This window comes from Schistocerca serialis, chromosome 8 (assembly GCF_023864345.2).
Source record: "Schistocerca serialis cubense isolate TAMUIC-IGC-003099 chromosome 8, iqSchSeri2.2, whole genome shotgun sequence".
NCBI classification, from domain to species: Eukaryota; Metazoa; Arthropoda; class Insecta; order Orthoptera; family Acrididae; genus Schistocerca; species Schistocerca serialis.
In genome coordinates, this window is record NC_064645.1 from 493,724,372 (window position 1) to 493,747,532 (window position 23,161).

General features: G+C 42.0%; 1 protein-coding gene across 2 annotated transcripts in view; it reads left to right on the forward strand.

The window, feature by feature from the left end:
- The window catches only part of LOC126416279 (uncharacterized), a 212,181-nt gene that overhangs the window by 82,947 nt on the left and 106,073 nt on the right, over window positions 1–23,161 (forward strand). For both annotated transcript variants that reach the window (XM_050083923.1, XM_050083924.1), the window contains exons 3-4: window positions 8,146–8,303; window positions 8,511–8,611. In XM_050083923.1, coding sequence (XP_049939880.1) covers window positions 8,146–8,303; window positions 8,511–8,611 — 259 coding nt within the window. The remainder of the gene's footprint in view (window positions 1–8,145; window positions 8,304–8,510; window positions 8,612–23,161) is intronic.

Consider the following 23,161-nt stretch of genomic DNA (forward strand, 5'->3'; position numbering starts at 1 on the left):
TGATGAAGACAGCTTGATGTCAGAGACAGAAGATCTACACACAGTGTTCTGCAGAAATATATACATTACTAAGCACAATGTGGAGGCCTTTCACCCGGATACTTGATCACATGATGAGGAAGAAGATCAAGATAAACCCAATGTCTGGCTTGTCTGCACTATGCAGGATATGTCTTCACCAGAGTCTGCAGAATACTGAGAAAATACATCATCAGGTGTGTGTCCTGCTTGCCAACCAAGATCAGAGTACTACTGGGGAATGTTAAAAAGGACCTTGGCTTACAAAACCAATGAATTCATAGTATATCTTGCCAATATGGGATGTCACATGTTGGACAAACTACAAGAACTGTTGATGTCAGATGCCAAGAACATCCACACCACACCAACTGCAACAAGCAACCAATCCAGGCATTGCTGATTACTACATGGATATTTATCATTCAATGAGTTATGAAGAGATGAAAATCATTGCTGAGTTACTCAGATACTGTGACAGTGTCATGAGAGAATTGATCAAGAGTTGACTAACAGAGGACCTAATCAACTGGGAGAGGGGCTATCAGCTGAGTAAATCTCAGGATCCTTCACTGGACGTACAAGAAGCACAATAACTGCAGAACTCGTCAGCACAGAAACCTTAAGCATCCTGCTACGAAGAACAGACTGACAGTAGAGGAACCTAGGATGATCCAAATGAGAACAGACCTCAAACAGAACACAGCCAGTCAGCCTGGACCAAAAGCAGAACAGCTGAAGATGACACATGTGGGAGTAGATAACATGTAGAGCACACTGTCTGGTATGAGGGGGCTCGGCTCTTTACAAGATGAGCCAAGCAGTTATTATTCAAAATGAGAACATACTATGGAGCACTGGTCAGTGCTGACACCAGAGGGTAGCACATGTGGAAGAAGGAAACGCAAACCACAGATGGAGTATGAGGCTGCATAAGTGCCCAAAGGCAGTTCTTGTGGGAGTGGGCCACAGATGGAGTGAGAAAACAGCAGGAGTGGACCTCAAACGGAGTATCAGGCAGCACAGATGCTTAAGAATAGTGCCTGCAGGAGCAGAAAGGTGGCAAGTTGGGCTGCAGAATGGGTATCAGGTGATGCAGATGCCTAAGGACAGACCTGCAGGAGCAGACTGCAGAAAGAGAAGGAAAGCAGTGATAGTGGATCGTAGATGGAGTCGGAAGGCTACAAGAGCAGTACTTGGATGGAGCGGGATGATTGGGGGTACAAATTATGGACTCATTCATCCAATGATCAGCCTCATTTAGCATCTGGTGAGTCACTTCACCAAAATATTGTGCAACAATGTTGGTGATATCTGACAGTAAACACAAGAACTCAAGAATATTAGCAAACTGCTGAGAAAGCCTGAAGAAGTACATCAGCTGGCACTATGGGGAGGGGACGTACCACAATTTCATGAGGATAGATAAGTTGTAACAGAGGAAAGGAAGATGCTTAGTTTTCTTTTCGATGTAGAAATAGTACTGATTTTCACCAGGATCAAATACATCATAACTCCAGAGTGGCAAACAAGAGCAAACAACTGGGATGCATGGCATTTGTGAGGGAAAGGATTTGAGACATACACCACAGACTAAATGTGGTTTCTGGGAATATTTTACTTTTACACCTGTGTACGGCAGCGTCACTGGCAAACAAAGATTTGGTCTCTAGCAGGGCACACACATAAAAAATGCCGTGGTAGGCTAAGTAAAATGCCAGGGCAGCCAATCTGCGAAGTTTGATCGTATGTGAAAGAAGTCAGAGTAGGCAGATGATATAAGGACTGTGATTAATTTAAGTAGCCAGTGTCTTGATGACATCACCATGAAGGCACTCAGCAAATTCCTCAATTTTACACCAACACCGAGCAGTGTCCCTATCTCAATATTTATCAGTTCAGTGAAGCAAATTGCCAACAAGAGTCCACTGACTCTGACAGAGAAATCTGCTGTTGAACTTGCAGAGCGATTACCAAGACAAAACTACCAAAATCAAACATCACCAAGGATGAGAGGATGACACTGAAGAAACTATGAGGAGATAGCAGCATTTTTATGGTGCCAATAGACAAAGGAAATTCTGTGTAGTCATTATGTAGCAACCGGATTATAATGAGAAAATTCATGAACTCGTTGATAACAAGGCATATAGATGACTGGAATCTGATCCATGTCTAGAGTGACAGGAAGACCAGTACTGTACTGAGGGCAACAGGCAACCAGACATGCTCATCAAAGAATTGTGGCCAGGACTTCCAGTATTAGCAAGGCTGTGTGGATTACTAAATGTACACAAAGGAGGGTACCACTGAGTTCATGTCCACAGGATATACTTATCATTAGACAAAGACAACTTGATGTCAAAGAATGAACATCTACACACTGTGTTCTGCAGAAATAGGTATACTGCTAAGCAGATTGGGAAGTTCATTCACCCAGACACTCAACCACCTGACCAGGGAGAAGATCAGGATAAAGTCAGCAGGATACTGAGAAAGTACATCATCAAGTGTGTGTCTGTCCACCAACCAAGAACAGAGGACTCATTGGGAATGTTAAACATGATCTTGGTCTGTGAAAGCTAGCCAAAGTGGCTTGTCATATGTTTGACAGACTACAAGAACTGTTGACCTCAAATGCCAAGAACATGCACATCACACTCATCTGTAACAACCAACCAAGTCAGCAATCACTGAACATTTCATTTGATGAACTATGAAGAAAAGAGAATCCTAGACCAGACACCTAGATACTGAAACAGTGTAATGAGGGAAGCAATTGAGATTCAACTGATGGAGAACCTAGCAATTGGTACCAGCACAGAAAACTCAAGCACATTGCGGACAGACTGACAACAGAGCATCCCAGGATGACCCAAACAGAAATGAGGCACAAAGTGAATTCTGAACAGTCAACTTGCACCTAAAACAGCATCTGTAGATGTACTGGGAAGAATGACTGCTTAAATGCCACTGTCGTATATATGACTCAGATTATGTGATATTTGACAATATTATGAAAAGGATAGATTGCTGCTTGCAATACAGAGGACATATTGAGTCACAAACAGGCACAACAAAAAGAGTGCCATACATGTAAGCTTTTGGCCAAAAGGCCTTCTTTTAGCATTGGAAACACACACACATTTACACAGGCACACAACCATTGTTGCTGGCTCCTGAGGCCCCATTGTCTCAGCTGTGCCTGATAGGAGTAGTAGCCTGGGCAACAGAGGAGGGAGGGAGGGGGGGGGCTGTAAGGAGGAGGTAGGGGCATGGAGAGGGAAGGATAGCAAAATAGGTATGGGGAAGGATGTATTGCAGCTTATGGGAATGTGCAGGGGTTAGTGTTGGGTACTGTGAGGTTCAATGGGGGGAGGGGATGGAAGAGGCGGAGAAGTAAAGGAGGGGAAAGAGGAGGAGAGAGAGAGAGGGGGGGGGGGGGGGGAAGAAGGGAGAGAGGCTAGTGGGCGTGTTGCTGGAATAGAGGGCTATGTAGCACTGGAGTGGGAGGAGGGAAAGGGCTGGGGACTAGTGAAGGTTGAGGCCAATTGCAGGGAGTGTTCCCACCTGTGCAGTTCAGGAATGGTGGGAACTCTCCCTGCAGTATATCCTTTTTGTTTTTTTTTGTCATCAGTCTACTGACTGGTTTGATGCAGCCCGCCATGAATTCCTTTCCTGTGCTAACCTCTTCATCTCAGAGTAGCACTTGCAACCTACGTCCTCAATTATTTGCTTGACGTATTCCAATCTCTGTCTTCCTCTACAGTTTTTGCCCTCTACAGCTCCCTCTAGTACCATGGAAGTCATTCCCTCATGTCTTAGCAGATGTCCTATCATCCTGTCCCTTCTCCTTATCAGTGTTTTCCACGTATTCCTTTCCTCTCCGATTCTGCGTAGGACCTCCTCATTCCTTACCTTATCAGTCCACCTAATTTTCAGCATTCGTCTATAGCACCACATCTCAAATGCTTCGATTCTCTTCTGTTACAGTTTTCCCACAGTCCATGTTTCACTACCATACAATGCTGTACTCCAGACGTACATCCTCAGAAATTTCTTCCTCAAATTAAGGCCGGTATTTGATATTAGTAGACTTCTCTTGGCCAGAAATGCCTTTTTTGCCATAGCGAGTCTGCTTTTGATGTCCTCCTTGCTCCGTCCGTCATTGGTTATTTTACTGCCTAGGTAGCAGAATTCCTTAACTTCATTGACTTCGTGACCATCAATCCTGATGTTAAGTTTCTCGCTGTTCTCATTTCTACTACTTCTCATTACCTTCGTCTTTCTCCGGTTTACTCTCAAACCATACTGTGTACTCATTAGACTGTTCATTCCGTTCAGCAGATCATTTAATTCTTCTTCACTTTCACTCAGGATAGCAATGTCATCAGCGAATCGTATCATTGATATCCTTTCACCTTGTATTTTAATTCCACTCCTGAACCTTTCTTTTATTTCCATCATTGCTTCCTCGATGTACAGATTGAAGAGTAGGGGCGAAAGGCTACAGCCTTGTCTTACACCCTTCTTAATACGAGCACTTCGTTCTTGATCGTCCACTCTTATTATTCCTTCTTGGTTGTTGTACATATTGTATATGACCCGTCTCTCCCTATAGCTTGCCCCTACTTTTTTCAGAATCTCGAACAGCTTGCACCATTTTATATTGTCGAACGCTTTTTCCAGGTAGACAAATCCTATGAAAGTGTCTTGATTTTTCTTTAGCCTTGCTTCCATTATTAGCCGTAATGTCAGAATTGCCTCTCTCGTCCCTTTACTTTTCCTAAAGCCAATCACCTAGTGCATTCTCAATTTTCTTTTCCATTCTTCTGTATATTATTCTTGTAAGCAGCTTCGATGCATGAGCTGTTAAGCTGATTGTGCGATAATTCTCGCACTTGTCAGCTCTTGCCGTCTTCGGAATTGTGTGGATGATGCTTTTCCGAAAGTCAGATGGTATGTCACCAGACTCATATATTCTACACACCAACATGAATAGTCGTTTTGTTGCCACTTCCCCCAATGATTTTAGAAATTCTGATGGAATGTTATCTATCCCTTCTGCCTTATTAGACCGTAAGTCCTCCAAAGCTCTTTTAAATTCCAATTCTAATACTGGATCCCCTCTCTCTTCTAAATCGACTCCTGTCTCTTCTTCTATCACATCAGACAAATCTTCACCCTCATAGAGGCTTTCAATGTATTCTTTCCACCTACCTGCTCTCTCCTCTGCATTTAACAGTGGAATTCCCGTTGCACTCTTAATGTTACCACCGTTGCTTTTAATGTCACCAAAGGTTGTTTTGACTTTCCTGTATGCTGAGTCTGTCCTTCTGACAATCATATCTTTTTCGATGTCTTCACATTTTTTCTGCAGCCATTTTGTCTTAGCTTCCCTGCACTTCCTATTTATTTCATTCCTCAGCGACTTGTATTTCTGTTTCCTGATTTTCCCGGAACATGTTTGTACTTCCTCCTTTCATCAATCAACTGAAGTATTTTTTCTGTTACCCATGGTTTCTTCGCAGCTACCTTCTTTGTACCTATGTTTCCCTTCCCAACTTCTGTGATGGCCCTTTTTAGAGATGTCCATTCCTCTTCAATTGTACTGCCTACTGCACTATTCCTTATTGCTGTATCTATAGCGTTAGAGAACTTAAAACGTATCTCGTCATTCCTTAGTACTTCCGTATCCCACCCGTATTGATTCTTCCTGACTAATGTCTTGAACTTCAGCCTACTCTTCATCACTACTATATTGTGATCTGAATCTATATCTGCTCCTGGGTACGCCTTACAATCCAGTATCTGATTTCGGAATCTCTGTCGGACCATGATGTAATCTAATTGAAATCTTCCCGTATCTCCCGGCCTTTTCCAAGTATACCTCCTCCTCTTGTGATTCTTGAACAGGGTATTCGCTATTACTAGCTGAAACTTGTTACAGAACTCAATTAGTCTTTCTCCTCTTTCATTCCTCGACCCAAGCCCATATTCTCCTGTAACCTTTTCTTCTACTCCTTCCCCTACAGCTGCATTCCAGTCGCCCATGACAATTAGATTTTCGTCCCTCTTTACATACTGCATTACCCTTTCAATATCCTCATACACTTTCTCTATCTGTTCATCTTCAGCTTGCGACGTCGGTGTTGGTCTGCTGTCGATTCTGATTAGAACAACCCGGTCACTGAACTGTTCACAGTAACACACCCTCTGCCCTACCTTTCTATTCATAATGAATCCTACACCTGTTATACCATTTTCTGCTGCTGTTGATATTACCCGATACTCGTCTGACCAGAAATCCTTGTCTTCCTTCCACTTCACTTCACTGACCCCTACTATATCTAGATTGAGCCTTTGCATTTCCCTTTTCAGATTTTCTAGTTTCCTTACCACGTTCAAGCTTCTGACATTCCATGCCCCAACTCGTAGAACGTTATCCTTTCGTAGATTATTCAATCTTTTTCTCATGGTAACCTCCCCCTTGGCAGTCCCCTCCCGGAGATCCGAATGGGGGACTATACCGGAATCTTTTGCCAATGGAGAGATCATCATGACACTTCTTCAATTACAGGCCACATGTCCTGTGGATACACATTATGTGTCTTTAATGCAGTGGTTTCCATTGCATTCTGCATCCTCATGTCGTTGATCATTGCTGATTCTTCCGCCTTTAGGGGCAATTTCCCACCCCTAGGACAAGAGAGTGCCCTGATCCTCTATCCGCTCCTCCGCCCTCTTTGACAAGGCTGTTGGCAGAATGAGGCTGACTTCTTAAGCCGGAAGTCTTCGCCACCAATGCTGATTATTTACCAAAATTTAGGCAGTGGCGGGGATCGAACACGGGACCGAAGACGTTTTGATTATGAATCAAAGACGCTACCCCTAGACCACGGGTTACCTATCCTACATTCCCAAAATCCCCCTTGTCTTACTCTTTGGTAGTCCCTGTTCTTCACCCACCTACCCCTTCTCTGCCCCAACTCAACACTACACAGCCTTCTATACCACCAATGCACATACTAGTCTCTCTCTCTCTCTCTCTCTCTCTCTCTCTCTCTCTCTCTCTCTCTCATTTTCTCCTCCTTTATGCCTCTCCTCTTCTTGCTCCCCCCCCCCCCTTTCCCCAACCACCTGACTGACCATAGCAGCCCTATCTTGTCCCTAATACATCCCTACGTGCTCCCACAAGCAGCGCTACACCCATTCCCACCCCTTCAACCTATCCCTCCCCATGCCTGGCACCTCCTTACCCCATCCCCCAAATTGCTTCTCCCATCAGGCAAAGTTGCTTGCACTCCAGACTCAGAGACAGTGGTCATGTGTGTGAATTGTGCTTGCGTGAATGTGTGTGTTTTCTACGTTAGAAGAAGGCATTTTGCACAAAAGCTCACTCGTACAGCAGTCTTTTTGTTGTGCCCATCTGCAATTCAACATCCTGTCCATATGGTGTGCAGCATTCTACTCTTTCCATAACACTGACATTATTCCTTCATGGATTTTCCATTGTTTGTTTATGTGAGCCTTCCAAATCGTATCCCAAAAGATTTGTGCTCCCAGGTATTTGTAGGAGTTGGCTGTTTCAAATTTGGGCCATTGATATTATAGTCATTGGATAACACATTTTTTACATTTTGTGAAGTGCCCAATTTTACATTCCTGTTGCCAATCTTTGCACTACTGAAATTCTGCTTTGATTCCTCCACTGTAAAAAATCACCATCCTGTAAATAGATAACTAGTTCTCTGAAAACTAATTTCATGGTGGATTGCAGCTTTATGGAGAAGCCAAGAAATTGTCATTCACCATTTCAGTGTGAGATGAAGGGTTTGGTGCTACAAGTGTTTATGATAGCTTTAAGCTCTTTCAGATATTGTACTCCGTGTATTCAGGTGTGCCTTTTGTTTGCATGGTAGTAAACACTAATATGGAAGTACTTTCTTGTACCTTGTGTAATCTTCATGTTAATATAGTATCTTCTATCTTTAATAAACTGCTGAAATAACAGTGTTTCCAGCAACATTACCCATAATCACATTTTTTTCAGTCTACATGGTAACATAGTAAGTAAATATGTCACATAAAGAGAACATAGCAACTAAACATGATTTAATGTTGCAGAATAAGTATGGTAACAGATACGGCCGCCGTATACAGTCATACAAACCAGATACCGAGGCATGGAGGCCAGAACGCTATCAGAGATGTATAGTCACACTAAATAGTCGAACACCAGAGGTTATTCCTGGAGGCCTTCAAAACAAAAAGCCTTTAATACAGTATGTGTGTGCTTTTAGAATTTTCAGTTTGGCATTTAATAACATTTTGTTAGTATAATATGAAAAGTCTATTGCCCCTCACAGAAAATCACACATGTGTAATTTTTTCTAGTTTTGTAAGATAATTAATGAATGAAAAAGTATGAGAGATTTTTATTTATATAATGTACTTGAATTATGTGTAGCAATAATTTCTGTTCCTTGTAGCATTCATCATGATCGGTTGGGTCAAGCAGCTGTGAGAGTAAATCAGCAAGAAGGATTTTCTCAAGGAAATCACATTCATGACAACTATTCATCAGGAACAAGTATGTATGTTCTCAATTTGCCAAATTCCTCTTGGATGTTACCTATCATTCTAACATATTATAGGAAAACATATAATGTTAACTGGTTGTAAAATAGTTCATTTTTTAAATTTTGTAATTCGTTAATAAGTAGACTACTCAATTAAAAGCCCATGAATTTTGAACCTCTTGAGATTACTATAAGTCTGAGAAAATTTAAGCCGCACGGAGTGGCCGCACAGTTAGAGGCGCCATGTCGCTAATTGCACGATCACTCCCACCGGAGGTTTGAGTCCTCCCTTGGGCATGGGTGTGTGTGTTGTTCTTAGCATAAGTTAGTTTAAGTAGTTTGTAAGTCTAGGGACCAATGACCTTAGCAGTTTGGTCCCCTAGGAATTCACACACATTTGAACACATTTAGAAAATTTAAAGCCATTTAGCACATTAACTACATAACTTAACTTGTTTATGATATCGTCTTCCTATCACTCCCAAAATCATATGCCTCCACACACACATTCTACAAAACACCCCACTCGGTCCTTATACCACGCCTACACCCAGAGACTCGCTTCATGGGCTCTTCTCCTCTGAAAACCCAGAAACAACACCTGCAGTATGCACCCACATGGAACATCCTATTCCGTTTGCGTAAAAGGTATAGTCTACCCTGTCAGGGGCAGGGCTGTTGTTGTTGTTGTTGTTGTTGTATTTATTGGTCCTGTTGTCTACAAAGCAACTTATGCATAACACATTGGACAAATCAAGTTATAAATATACAGCTGAAAGTCATTTCTAGGCACACGTATTTAAAGTTACAATAAAACACTTCATACATTTGTATTTATATAACACACACTTCATAAATTTAAATATTCTTCAATGGAGTGAAAGCAGTGATGCTGTAAATAAGACTCAATTCAATTCAATTTTTATCATCACATAACATGCCTTATACAATCAAAGATTGTGACATAGGCGACTTGTCAGTTTTACACTATATATAATAATACTAAAAAATATACAGTAAACTAATAATATATATGGTGTAACATCTTCAAAGAGGTATTTTAATTACAATTATAATGCATTGTTGCCATTCACGAAATCTTCTACACTATAGTAACATTTATCTTTCAGATATTTTTCTAGATCTCTTTTGGTACCTTTTACATTTGAGTCATCCATATCTTTCCATATTTTATTTACAAATTTCATGCCCATATGGTATGGGGTTTTTTCATATGATTTTAAATGGTGGGTAGGTAACATGTAGCTCGTTCTATACTAGTATCATATTGATGCAAGAAGAAGTTGCCCTCAAAAAGTTGTGGGTTTCTTTTCGTGAAAGTGAGAGTTTCATAGATGTATATGCTTGGAATGCTCATTAGATCTAGTTTTACAAATAAAGGTTTACAATGTTGCTGTGGTTTTGCTCCCACCATTGCTCGGATGATTCTTTTTTGTAGTCTAAAAGCTCTAAGTAAATTTGTTTTTTCAGACCCCCAGAAAATTATACTATACCTAATGACTGAAAAAAAATATGCGTTATATACAGTTTTTCTTACAGCTAAATCAGTAATACTGTATAAGATATTCATAATATATACAAGGCTATTCAGTCGACCCAGTATGTTGTCCACATGGTGACTCCATAACAGGTCTTTATTGACTAATACGCCAAGGAATTTGCCACAGTCTGCAGTCTCTAATTTTTTGTCCATATACCTTATTTCATTTATAGACTGTGCAGATTTTTTTGTGGTGAAATGAACAATTTCTGTTTTTGTAAAATTTAATGTCAAGTTATTGTTTTTGACCCACGCTTCCACTTCCCCAGGTGTTTGTTCAATATGACGAATTAGGTCTACCTCGTTTTTACAACAGACTACAGCTGTTGAGTCATCTCCATAGAGGATAGTATCAGACTGGACCTGACATGGCATATCATTAATATAATACAGAAAAAGTAGTGGCCCTGATATTGAACCTTGTGGAACACCTAACTGAGTGTGTTTCCAGCCAGAGAGAAATTTCTTGCCATTGATGTTAATGAGTACTCTTTGTTTTCTGTTTGCCAAGTATGATGACATCCAGCTAAGAGGTTTGCCTTGAAAACCATAGCGTGCCAATTTTTGGAGAAGCAAATCATGATTTTTTGTGTCGAAGGCTTTGGACAGGTCTCAAAAGATGCCTGGCACACACATTTTACCATCAAGACATCTGCTGACTTTTGTGACTGGATTGTGCTACAGCCTTTTCTGAAACCATATTGATTGCCTAAGATAATGCTGTTAGATGAATTGTGATTTTCGATCTGATCACATGCAGCTCTTTCAAATATTTTTGAGAAAATTGGTAACTGTGAGATTGGCCTATAGTTGCCCAATTCATCTTGTTTGCCTTTTTTTATGTATGGGCCGAACTTCTGCATATTTTAATCGATCTGGGAAACATCCCTCATCAAAAGATTGGTTGATTATGAAAGGGAGTGGATATGCAATACTGTGATGGACTATTTTTAGTATTTCAGTGGGGACCTCACAGATTTTGAAGTTTTAGGGACATTATGATTTTGATGACATCTGAGATGAAAACATGAGAAAACTTAAAACATGGGCAATTGCTGTCTGTCATATTGGGCTTTGTTTTTGGTGGTGAACAGTCACCAAATTTGTTACAGTTTATGAAAAAGTCATTGAATGATTCACAAATGCCACTGGGTTCTGTAACAGCTCTACCATTTATCACTATTTTAGAAGGGCATTTTCTCTCTGCCTCGCTGATTTATACGTCTTTCCCCCACACCATTGATGTAGTTCATCTGGAGGGGACAAGTGAAGTGCTCTTTAATAATTACATCATCAGCTTTTCTCAGCCTGCTTTACCCCCTACACACAGGCCGCTAGACACTGTTGTAACTGCAACATATGAGTTGTTCACAACACATCAATAACCTGTGTTGCCCTGATTACTTCACACTTGTATGCAGTGCCCAACGGACAGTGCCTTCTCACCTACGAGTAGTGTCGTAAACCTGCCCGACAGAATCGTTTGTTAAATATCAACATCCACCATGCCCACCATCTGATGTGACAATCAGTCCCTTTACAAGAATTCCCCAAATCCGTGTCTGTACTTATTCATGGCGCAGCATACCTCCTCTCTTCTGATAAGATTTGTCTCTAATCTTTTAACATCGCGCTCCCGCTCAACTACCTTAACTCTAATAATTTACATATTGAGGACAATCTCCCTAATTCTCCATACAGGATTTCCACTCACATTTTACTACTGTCATGGCCCCTTATACACCAATTAAGGCCTTAAAACTAACTTTTTCCCTGACCAATGCTGGTCAAGTATTCTACAGGTAAGGCTTGCATGTTACCCAGAAATACTATACAAAAAAGCCTGCTAGAAACACATCACAACTGGTGTCCAATACAATTGCCATTAATACTTCGTGCTTCTGGTTTTCCTGGAAATGGTGTACCGGCTGCCACATTTGTTCCATCAAAATTTCCCCTTTCTGGGACTCTATTACTCTGTCCAAGTGGTGCAAACACCCTGGATTGAGTGTGTCATATACACACGTTAAATCTTGAATACCTTCAGAGATCTTTCTGCCCAATACAACATGTTCCATGACAATGTCATAACAGTTGAGCCTGTAAGCATAGCCAGAAGACGAAAATACATCCCGACTGCCTCCTAAGTCATGCCATTAATGATCATTTTTTCCTGATGCTCAAGTTTTTTCAACCCAACTGGTCTGCCTCCTTCACAACAATTCAACCACACAGTCTCCGACATGAATATGCATTCCCACCCTCTGGAAGTATGCTTGGGCTGGCAGAAGCTCCTTCCTACACCTTGTCCCATTTACTTACCCCAGAAGCAAACTGCATATCCGTCCATACTTGGCCACCTGGCCAGACCACAACCCTCCTTTGGATGCACAATCCACAATAAAAACAGTATTGATAATGACGACATGAAAAACTAATAACTCTGTAAAAAATTTAAAAAAAAAAAATTAAAAAAAAAAAATCAAACATCCTTATGGCAATAAAATATATATTCCCTGATATATTAGACAAAAACAACAACAAACTACAATTATAAAACTTACATGACTTTAACCTATATGGTACATCATGCACCTTATGTTGCTCACCAATTCCAAGTTCCTTCATTTTACCCTACGTAAATTTCACCTCCTGGTTGGTCGCCGATAACTATGGTATCCCCTCTACCATTCCTAAATTTCTTTGTTTTTACCCTTTGATGTAGAGAGACTAGTGACCATTACCTACTGCCCCACACAGTACTGCGGCAATTTGCCCATCCATCTGTTTGGTTGTTCCTGGCATGTAGCACCTTTGCGTTTGCTTTTTGCACATTCCTCCAAACTTCCTAATTCTTCTAGCAAACTTCCTCACTGATTCACACTCCGGTCCTAGTTTAGGAATCAAAACATTAAAAGGGAGATGGCATTTTCTTGCTTTGCATGACCTCAAATCGTGACAAGCCCATTGCAGTGTGAACCTTTGAATTATAGGTACACTGTACATAAGGTAAATAGGTGTCCCAATCTTAGTGCCTGGAACATATGTAAAAGCTCAACATTTTTGCAATTGTCTTGTGCATGCATTCAGATCTCCCATTGGTCTGTGGATGAAACTGACTCTTCCGTAACTCCCATATAAGCAACACACACCATAGTTGTTTCATTGAATCTGAGACAAAACTGGTACCCCAGTACATAATTACAGGCTTAGGCACTCAAAACTTTAATATCCAGTTGTTTACTAACACCTGCGCTACAGTACTATCCCATTGGTCTGGCACCAATACATTGCCAAAAATTGAGGAAAATGATCAATGATCATGAGAACGTACCTGTTTCCTGCAGGTGTTTTATTAAAAGGCTTGAGGACATCCAACCCTGACATAGGCCTCTGGTAACCTTTGTAATGGCACACTCTGAAACGTGCTTGGCACACAGTCCTTGACATACTGCTCCACAGTGTGCTTCCTGTTCCTCCTCCAGCACTGCTCTGCTACATGTCTGTCCGTCACACATTACCCACCATGACTTGACAACATGTGGTCATCAACTTGCTGCAAAGCTTCCTTCCAAAAACCCACTGGAACCACCACACATGGTCCACACCTCATCGTCCTACACAACAAATCCTGATGCATAATGAAATGTGGTTGTGACTTAAATGCCTGGCAGTCTGTATCCTTTGCCTTTTCCCACTGCCACACTATAGTGCTCTTCCCCAGTATACTTAAAATTACTACCATGTGGCTTAATGAATCTGCATTTGCATGTGATCTCCCTAGCTTGTGGATTACCTCATACTCGAATTCACTAAGGTTAAGTGCCCACTGAATTACTTTACTAGATGGATCTTTTAAACCAAGCAATCATTTCAATGAGGTTTGGTCTGTCACCCTGACCTTAAACTTCCTACAATACAGGTAACACTGAAAATATGTAATGATCACCAACATCTCTATCTCTATTATTAAGTAATTGTTCTCCACCTTGTTTTTAACTGCCTGGAAGTGCAAGCTACTGGATGTTCCTGACCAACTGTCATCTGTCCCCAAACACAACTGGTCGCCGTTGTGACCGAGCGGTTCTTGGCGCTTCAGTCCGGAACCGCGCTGCTGCTATGGTCACAGGTTCAAATCCTGCCTCGGGCATGGATGTGTGTAATCTCCTTAGGTTGGTTATGTTTAAGTAGTTCTAAGTTCTAGGGGACTGATGACCTCAGATGTTAAGTCCCATAGTGCTCAGAGCCTTTTGAACCAATACACAACCAACTGCCTCATTTGAAGCATCATGTGAAAGGATAAACTCTTTCTCAAAATCTGTAAAAATCAATAGTAGATCTGAAACCAATATTTCTTCCGGTTTTTCAAATGCCTTCTGATATTCCTGTAAGCAGTTCCCCTTCTTCAACAGTTTGTTCAAAGGTCCAGCTATTTTTGCAAAGTCCTTCATAAACCACCTATAATGATTACAGAGGCCAGTGAACAACTGTATCTGCTTAGTATTTGTGATATCAGACAATTTTCAATTGTGTCACTAAGATGATCAGTCTGTATTCCGTGCTCACTAATCACTTGCCCCAGATGGTTTACCTGAGTTTGTGCGAAATGGCACTTGTTCACACTTAACTTTAAAAGTGCCGATCATAGCCTACTACAGACAACCTCCAAATGTCTCACATGCTCCTGTAAATCCTTTGAATAGACAGTTATGTCATCGAGATAGACTAGACAAGTTTTCAGCTTAAATCCTCTCGGCACCCCATCTAACAACCACTGAAAATTTGCTGGTGCATTCTTTAGTTCAAGTGGCATGTGTTTTTAATGAAAATATCCTCCTGGTACATCAAATGCTGTTTTTGGCCTATCTTCAGGTGCCACCTCCAATTGATGGTATCCACTCCTGAGGTCCAAAATTGTAAAGAACCAACACTGACTAAGATTATCCAAAGTTTCCGTGAGGTTTGGAATTGGGTAAGTATCCAAAATGGTTCACACTTTTAGAGATCTATAGTCACAGCAAAATCTGTATTTTCATGTCCTGTCTGCTGACTTTTTTGGCATAATGACAATATTGGTACAACAGGAACTATCATTCAGTTCTATGATCCCATCCCATAGCTTTTGTTCAATAAATTCTTCTACCAGTGCTTGCAGCAGCTTTGCTGTATGGTATGGCTTCCTATAAATTGGTGTACTATATCCTGTCAGTATGTGATCTTGCATCAGTGGGGTTGCTGGTAATCTTCCGTTCACATAAAATAAATTGCTAAATTTTGACAACAAGTTCTCCATAGCCATTTGATCACTGTCCTTCAAATGACCTACTTTCCCTCATAACATTTCTGTATCGATGATTTGCTTGTAGCTTTCCTCTACCCTCGACTTATTGAAGTCCTCATGTTCGAAGGCTTCCAGAATGGCTATTGTTGCACCCTTTGTCAGAGTCATCTGCCCTCCAACAAAGTTATCCTCACTAACCGGAATCATATGTTCCCCATTAATGTCGCTCACATGTGCTAAACTCCTGTGAATAGAACAATAAAACAATGTAAACTATCCAACTCTTCATCGCTTAAGAATGACTCAGCCACCTATAAAGTTTCCTTTGGCAAATCTTTATCCACTGAAACCCACACTATCTGCCTGTACCTGCTGGTGTTTTATCTTGCTGATTAATGTTTGCTGAAGACGTACACCATTTAATTTGTCTCAATCCCATGATAGGTGAACCTTATACCATTGTCTCAGTTGCAACTGTTTCCCCCAGGTGAAACAAAGTCCCATTGAGTTCCATTGTGTTTGTTAAAAAGGTATAGCTTGAGAATCACTGAATAACCTTTGCCTATGCATGGCAATGCCTCCATGCGTTCACTGAACTTCATTTTCCTGACTGAAAACTCCATTACTGCCATACCCAATGATTCCACCCTATTATCACCAATCCCATGTAACCTCAGTATCCTCTTTCCCACAAGGTCCAGACTGATGATGGACACATTCACACCTGTGTCCACCAAAAATCTCTGTTTCCTGCCACCCTCTAAGTCCAAAGCTGCATCCCATCTGTGCATTAACTTGTATCATGTTACAGTCTATGAGGACTGCTTCAGTCAGTTGAAGGAATACTGTTTGCATTTAATGGCTGCTTCCCTTGCTGGTGCTTTCCACCCTTCCTGCCTCTACACTCAAATGCCCTGTGGCCCACTGTGCCACACCCATAGCATTCCGGATGCTTGCACTATTTTATTACATGTCTCTCCTGACAACATCAGTAATGCTTGACTTCAGAAGCCAACATACAATGATCCACTCTCTGCTTTGTGGCCATATCCATCTCCTCTATAAGTGTTGTGATCCTAAGAGTTGACTCTAAATCCTCTGGGTTGTCCATCCATACTAGATAAATGACCAGTACGGCTACTTACACAGCGAGCAGTTGCTATAGCTCTGGTACTCGGCAACACACGCCCAGACAAATTGCAAAATGAACACCTCACTGGCACTAAATTATCACATCTACCATTACCTCTAAACAAATGTAAATCCATGGGTTCCCTTGGCTTCACAAAAGTAACTGAAACATTGTATACCCTAGCTGACACAACTAACTCTGAGAACGAGAGCAAACATAAAAAACAATATAAATAAAACTTGCTCACCACATCATGCTGAGCTGGTACCATCCAATCTGTATCAAGTGCTACTGCCTCACAACCATTCACCAAAACCAACTCTATCATCAAACACTTTCCGACACAATGTATTGTGTTGGAAAGCAAAACAACCACTTTCTGACAACCAATTGTTACAAGCCCTGAGCTAATGGGTTATAATATGTTAGAACAACTGAGAGGTGTGGTTTGGGAGAGAAGGGTGACTCCTGCCTTTTGTAAACCCTCATTGCCAGTTTTGTAAAGGCCTCATCGCTATTGCTGTGGAGACCGAGTTGCCACTATTGTTACAATAGGCCGAGTTTGTGAATTCCAAAATGGTTTATGGTACAGTGCACCGCTAAGACAATTTCTCCCTGCCACTATTACACAGCTATGCCTCAGGGTCAGGTACAACAAAGTCATATAAATGTGTTAAAAAGGCTTACTTATCTTTTTGATTTGTTGAATAATGAAGTCTGCAACACAGCATGTAATATAACACAAGAAAGACCCTCAATGGCTAAGTGCAAATAATTGTAGGTAAACTTCACAGTATGTAGCAAATGCAATTTACAACTGTCTGTTTACTCCTAAGAGTTCACTAAATGACATTCCCTGTCTAAAGTCAGCCCTGGACAATGATCTATAACCAAGTGGCCCAGAGCTACTCTTCTATCTTCTGAGTAGGCTTCTGTCTGTTGTCATCTGGTTATTGGCAGATTATACTCGGCCGGCAATTGGTTAAGACGAAGTTGGTATCTTCATCTGCGCACTGCCTGTGGTGCTGGTGGCAAGTCTGTATGGTGCTGGCAGAGGCTCGCATCTGTTTCTGTGGTGCTCTTGCCCTGGCTGTATCCTGCTCAGATGACACAGCAATGCAGAGAAACATCGGCAAGTGTGTCATTCACTTTATTGTATTGAAGCTAAATCGATGATCCCAGTGATGGTGCCGCACTGCGCGTGTGTTTGCATTGTCAGCATCCAGTTGCCCAGTGTGGCGTATGTAGTGCTTCTACTCACACCATGGCTAAGTGGCCACCACATGTGTTGGCTGCTTTCTCAAGCACAAATCATGGACCCCTGTAGAGCACCAAAGAGAAACAGCCATCTGACATTGTTGTAGTGAGCCATAGCAGCTCCAGCCATCTGCCCAGGGCAGCTTGTGCAGTGACCAGAGACAGCTCTGCATCCGGGAGGCTATGAGTTCATGTCCCGGCCCTGCTCCTGTCGATTGCAGCTTGCAGTCCACCGGACAATGTCACCCAGAGAGTGGAGGCTACCAGCCCTCTCATTCCTTGTGCTGGTGCAGCTCCAAGCTGCAGCCTGTCCCCCACGCCCCACCCCCAACCCCACCCTCCTCCCTCCCCACAGTTACGGTGTGTCCATGCAGTGGAGGTTGGTGGGAGTGCCAGTAGGCTGGTTGGCTGCTGAAATCCATCGCCAAAGGTCGTGGTTGGCCTGCAACTTAAACAATCATCATTCTCTCCAGTTCTAAATGCTGACAGAATGGTGACACAACTGCCTGCATCCGGGCTCATATTTATGTGTCTTACACCTACGCCTTTGACATAGCTCCTCTGGAAGGGAGAAGTGGAGTGCTCTTTAATAGTAACGTCAGCTTTCCCCAGCCCACTTCGGTCCCCACACACAGGTCACTAGATGCTGTTGTAAATACAATGTATGGGTTCTTCACAGCATGTCGGTACCCTGTGCTGCCCTGATTACTTGTATACAGCGTCCACTGGGCCACGCCTTTTCACCTGCAAGTGGTGTCGTAAAATTGCCTCACAGAGTCATTTGCTATATATCAACACCCCCTTGCCTGCCATCTGACGTGACAGTCGGTCCCTTAACTAGTACCTTCCACCCACAGCTGTACTTATTCGTGCGCACCATTAGGTTATATCTTCAGTCTGTTGTTATTGTATTGTATGGTACTGTATGGAACCAGGAACCTAGAAACAATGGAGAGGCTTTGTCCCCACCATAGCCCTCAGTGGTTCACAATCCCACAACAGGCTACAGCAGTACACTCACCCCACCACCACCACCACCACCCCACACCGAACCCAGGGTTACTGTGCAGTTTGGCCCCCCAGTGGACCCCCCCCCCCCCCCCCCCTCCTCCCCACGAATATTTCACACCAGATAAGTGTAACTCCCATGTTTGCATGGTAGAGTAATTAAGGTGTACACGTACGTGGAGAAAGTGTTTGCCAAGCAATCGCCGACATAGCGTAACTGAGGCAGAATAAGGGGAACTGGACTGCATTTGCCGAGGCAGATGGAAAACCGCCTTAAAAACCTTGCACAGACTAGCTGGCACACCAGACATCGACACTAATCTGCCGGGCAGATTTGTGCCAGGGACCGACATGCTTTTCCTCCCAGAAAGCAGTGCGTTGGACCACACTGCTAACTGGGCAGGCTTATTGTGTTGTAGTTTATTGATCTGAGAAATCACAACACTGTACTATGTCATGCATGATATTGAACAGGTCAAAGATAGATTTTTACTAGTGAATTGAGGCCTTTATTGTGCATACATACTCCAGCTGCATAATTGCCTTAAAGCAAAAATGGAAGTGAACACTTATTGTAAACTTCCCTCTTCAGTTCATTTCATACTCGTTCACACATCATGTTCCATGTGTGCTCTCATGAAGGAGAGCCTTCAGTAATCCAGAACAAACAAAGTTAAATATTAATAGGTAGAAGCAATCACTGCAGACTATGTAAATTATGACAAATGCTAATCTAATCATACTGATACATGAGAGAATTACTTCTAAATTACTTGATGCACATTTATGGACATTAGAAGAAAAATAGGTGCTTTGAAAATAAAAAGTCATTGCTACTTTATACTACTCGGCTGCTGTTTGTATCCAATAGTTCAAGCAAAGCATATATGTAACTTTACACAGACTACTATAGCTGCCTATATGTGAAAAAAGAATCAAGTTTAGTTTGATGCAAACATTACAGATGATCTGAATTTTCATTTATGGGTGTGGATATTCAGATAAGTTATGAAAGTACTGGCTAACCACATATTCTGTCCTTTGTTTTTGAATACCTATTTATTTTCTGTTTTCAACATAATGTCTGTCAGTAGCGTGTTATAGAGTTTTGTATGAGAATACACGATGTTTAAAAATGATTCATTGGGTTTAGATAAATATATTTCACAAAGTATTATGTACAAAATAGTGAATGCTACATTCTATGGAAAATGCATTTTCAAGTTTCTTACAGATAATTACAAATGTTGTATTTGTTCTCCTCATGTTTCATGACAAACATCTTGTGGTAGCCAAGTTTGATTCATACACATTTGAGCACGTCCCTGTCAATATTGGCCAGCACAGCACTGATGATATCATGGAGATCAGTCAGTGTTGTCAGAAAAGGTGGTATATAAACTGTGGTGTATGCAAAGCTGCCCCCATGTATTTCAGCCACCACACTTACATGTATGTTTCACAGACCAGGTATGGCTTCTGCCTCATTTGTGAGGTTGTTCATAAACAGACATAGAGGTACTGTGTAGTCAAGCCTCTTGCAAGAGCCACAACGTACGAAGGCATGCAAGTTGTATGCAGCACTGAGATTGTAAGAATCTCCTTACATCCTAGTGGTCAAATGTTCTCATGACACTGCAGATATATCCTTCCACCAAAGCAACTTAAGTTAGTGCTGCACCTCTGGAGACAGTCGCATTCCAGGCTATGATGAATCAAGAACCACTCCAATCTATGTGACAGACCCTGCTCGGCACAGCCACTGTGGCTCCCACTGCTCACCAAATTGTTGTGCTGCCTTTGCCATGTGCCACATTGGCCACTGCACTTCCAACAGCTGCACCTGAGGGAAATACTTTGCTGCTGTTACAGTAGCTGCCTACGAACTCCTCACTTCGTAGAACCATATAGTTCTCTCTTCTCTGCTCCTTGAGGCATTGTCCAGGATAGACATTGCTCTTTTATCAAATTGTTAAGACATTCACTCTCAGACATGTACTTAGTTTAACTCCTGTAATAATCACTTACTTCAAGGAGTGCATTTCACTATTTCCAGCCACACCATTGAGCAAAGGATAGAATGTTGGTGATGGGGGAAAATGTGTAATATTTTTCAGTGCTCTTCTTGCCCGTCATATTACATTGGCAATGAGGCAAAATAGTTTCATGTCTCTGTCTTCTTCAAGTGTGTTTTAGTGATTCTTGCTGTTTATTAGTCTGTTTTTCTGGAGCAGGCTTTTCATTTTCCAAGTTTATGTGATTAGCTTTGAAACCAGTGATTGTTGCTGCTGTTCTTGTTTGTTCTGGGGGCAACATCTTCTTGCTTCTTGTGTTGTTATAGTCTATAGGCAGTGGTGTTCATAGCATTCTACAGTTTGTACAGTGGAGGAAGTTTCTCAGTCCATGCATGTCCCTGAAACAAGTTTCTTAGCAGTTGTCTTCTGTGTGTAGTTCAGGTGGTCTGTTCATGTGTTGTACAGGTGTGAATTCTCTTCAATAATGCTGTTGGTCTGAGTTGTGGCGTGTGGCATGCAAGTTGCGATGCACAACGCTGTGATAATGGGAGCCTACTTATGTCCACGCGGGCACTTTTCCTTGTGGCACCATGGGTGTATCCTTCCACTGCCATTACTTAGGTCAGCACTCCAGCTCTGGAGACAGTCATATTCTGGGCTGTTGATGGATCAAGAAGTGCTCCAAGTCTCCACAACAGCCCCCGCCTGCCACAATGCTGTGACTCTCATTGCCCGCCAAGTTGTCGTGCTGCCTTCAGTATATGCCACCTCCACCACTGTGCTTTTAACACCACCTCTGAGGGCACCACTTCGCTGTGGTTGCCAGTGGTTGTGTATGAGCCCCTTGCCTTGTAGGATTATATAGTTCCCTCTTCCCCACTCCCTGAGACATTGTCCAGGATAGACTATTTTCTCTTATCTAGTCATTAAGGTATTCCCTTTCTGAAGGGTACTGTGTTTAGTTCCTGTAATAAACATTCATTATTTCAAATAGAGCATTTCACTATGCCCAGCCATACCACTCAGCAAAAGACAGAACATAAACACATAATCACTGTCTTTCACATGGTGGCACCCATTGCTGTACCATGGATTTGTTTGTAGGTAATGCCTTCAAATAAGAAGTAACCATTGATGATGGTATAGTTGGTCGTGGTGACCGGGAAGGGGGTTGTAGGTTTGGAGTGAGTTGGGCATTGGGAAAGGCAGTGTTCATTAGCAGCAAAACAATGGACATTGGGGATGTTGCTGTAGAGGAAGATGGCACCAATAGTGATAAGCAGGATGTTGGGTGGTAAAGGAATAAGAACTGTGTGGAGCCAGCATGCCAAATGTTTGGTACCTTTGGTATAGCAGTGTAGGTTACAAGCAATGAGCTTAAGGTGTTGGTCCACAAGGGCAAGAATTCTCTCTGTGGGACCCAGTGACCAGCCACAATGGGGTGAGATTTAAGTGAGAGGTTGTGAGGATTTCAGGAGGGACTGGAGATCCTGATGGATTTCTGGAATGAGATCAATGTGGCAGGGCTTGTAGGTAGACATATCTGACATCTGGTGGAGGCCCTTGTCCCTTTGCCAAGTAAGTCTAGCAGCTTGTGAGAAAAGTGTTGAAGCCCTTGTTGAAAGGTAAGATTACAAGTTTAGGGTCAGTTTTTAGGTGTAGGATTTTACTATGAGTGTGAGGCTGGTTTCTACATTGAGGTATTTGGGGAATGATGGTACGAGGTTAGGAAATTTTGGAAAGGTATCAGGGCAGTTGTGTGGCAGCGGGGTTGAATCACAGTTAGATGGAGGGGTGCATTGAGTCAGGCAGGATTTAATATCGGTTTTGGACTGAGTCTGATTGGTAGGGTCGGTCACAAGAAAGTGTTTCTACTGTAGGGATTGGGAGAAGGAGAGGTGTAAAAATACCTGAAACGCAGTCTCATCAAACATGTGGAGAAGTGTGAACACCAAATTGACAACTCCGCCAACATTGTACATCACCTCAGTCAATGGTGGCTCCAGGAAACAGATATTATGGTGAGTTTTGATGTAGTCTCCCTCTTTAAGAGAGCTCCAGTTTCTGATTATTTGGAACTCATTGCAGAAAGGTTCAGTGATAGTTTCTCAGAAATTTTTAGGCATGTCGTGACATCAACTTATTTCCTGTTTGATGGAAAATATTATGAACAAACCAATGTTGTGGCAATGAGTAGTTCGTTATCACCTGTCATGGTAAACCTCTACATGGAACATGTTGAAACAAAAGCATTGAAATCCACTAAGTTGAGACCCACATGTTTCTGTCGGTACATGTATGATGCAC